Source organism: Tenrec ecaudatus, chromosome 4 (genome assembly GCF_050624435.1).
Source record: "Tenrec ecaudatus isolate mTenEca1 chromosome 4, mTenEca1.hap1, whole genome shotgun sequence".
Classification (NCBI taxonomy): domain Eukaryota; kingdom Metazoa; phylum Chordata; class Mammalia; order Afrosoricida; family Tenrecidae; genus Tenrec; species Tenrec ecaudatus.
Window position 1 is genome coordinate 18562444 of NC_134533.1, and position 1865 is coordinate 18564308.

The 1865-nt window shown below is 39.7% G+C and overlaps 1 protein-coding gene across 1 annotated transcript; it reads left to right on the forward strand.

Annotated features, from left to right (window-relative positions):
• Window positions 1-248: 248 nt before the first annotated feature.
• Window positions 249-1208, forward strand: OR8U3 (olfactory receptor family 8 subfamily U member 3). Its single transcript, XM_075548141.1, has one exon. It carries the CDS (start codon window positions 249-251, stop codon window positions 1206-1208), a length of 960 nt encoding a protein of 319 aa, XP_075404256.1.
• The last annotated feature ends 657 nt before the right edge of the window (window positions 1209-1865 follow it).

Below are 1865 nucleotides of genomic sequence, written 5' to 3' on the forward strand. Positions count from 1 at the left end.
CTGCTATCAATGAGCAGTTCAATTTAGGCAATAGTCTATTTGTTTTAACCAATATCGTTCCTTATGTTCTAAAATCAGAGAGAAAAACAACATTTCAGATGATTGTTCTGAAACTAAAGGGCACCCTTCACTGCAATTGATGACAGAATTCAATGTTGACAAGCTCTCCATAAATCACCTTTCCTCAACACTGACAGTCGTCATGAGGTCTACCATTCTCTATTCAACTACAACATCCACAGGAATAAATGGCTGCTGCTAATATCACTTATGTCACTGAATTCATTCTCAAAGGAATTACTGATCGGCCAGAGCTTCAGGCCCCCTGTTTTGTGATATTTTTAATCATCTATCTGGTCACAGTCCTTGGAAACATTGGATTGATTATCTTAATCAGGATTGACACCAGGCTTCACACACCTATGTACTATTTTCTCAGCCACCTGGCCTTTGTAGACCTATGTTACTCCTCTGCCATCACCCCAAAGATGATGGTGAACTTTGTTGTGGAACGCAACACGATTCCTTTCCACGCGTGTGCAGCACAGCTGGGCTGCTTCCTTACCTTCATGATCACCGAGTGCTTCCTTTTAGCCTCCATGGCGTATGATCGCTATGTAGCCATCTGTAGTCCCCTGCACTACTCAGTACTGATGTCGAAAAGAGTCTGCATTCAATTAGTCGCCGTTCCATATATATATAGCTTTCTGGTTGCCCTCTTCCATACCATTGTCACCTTCCGTCTCATTTACTGTGGGCCCAATGTAATTAACCATTTCTATTGCGATGACCTTCCCCTCTTAGCTTTGTCCTGTTCGGACACACGCGTGAAGGAAATTCTGATCTTTGCTTTTGCTGGCTTCGATATGATCTGTTCCTCGTCGATTGTTCTCATCTCCTACGTCTTTATCATTGCCGCCATCCTAAGGATACGCTCCAACCAGGGGCGACGCAAGGTCTTTTCCACCTGTGGCTCCCATATGGTGGCTGTTACTATTTTCTATGGTACCCTAATCTTCATGTACCTACAACCTAAATCCAACCACTCCCTGGACACAGACAAAATGGCTTCTGTCTTTTACACTGTGGTCATCCCCATGTTGAACCCTCTCATTTACAGTCTAAGGAACAAAGAAGTCAAAGAAGCCTCTAAGAAAGCCTTGGGTAGAGCTTGTGAAACCTTAAAGATTTTGAAATTAAGAAAATGATCATAAAAATACTGTGTTAAATGGAAATAGATAAAAAAGATCTCTTGCATACATTTCTCATCATTTCCCCCCAACCTGACTGAAGAGCTGACAATTATTTCAAGAGACATTGACATTATCTCCAAGTGCCAGATCCATATTTGGAAAGTCAGTATGTTGTAAAGTGTCTTGTTCAGGCAACCAGGCCCTTGCAGACTACAAAATCTGTGTTCAAGTACAAATCCATGTGTATCCCAAGCAAAGATTGCAGTATGTATTGGTTAGAACTTGGGGCTCGAGAATGACTGCTTAAGCTTAAATATTCATGTCCTTCCCTGATAAGCTATACACTCTTGGGTAACTGACTTAAAGTGTATGCCCCTCTTGTATCCAATTCTGGAAGATGATAAAGCCCAATCTATTATTTTGCTCTGATGACTAAACAAGCTCCTCTATTAAATGTTTAGAAAAACATTTCAATTATTAAATGTGCTTATAAAAGTGTTTGTTCTGTGTATGTTCACATATAAGTGTTGGGTATATGTAATTAAAGATTGGCATTTCAAACTCACAAAGGCTTGTTTGTCTTTAATTTAGAAGAATATACTACTTGCCAGTCAATTATTTGAATAGCTGTATTTATTCAAATTAAGCAAATCTAATAAATTGGTGAAGTTT

Excerpts from the sequence above, each read along its gene's own strand:
- OR8U3 (XM_075548141.1), top strand. The coding sequence starts at position 249 with ATGGCTGCTGCTAATATCACTTATGTCACTGAATTCATTCTCAAAGGA.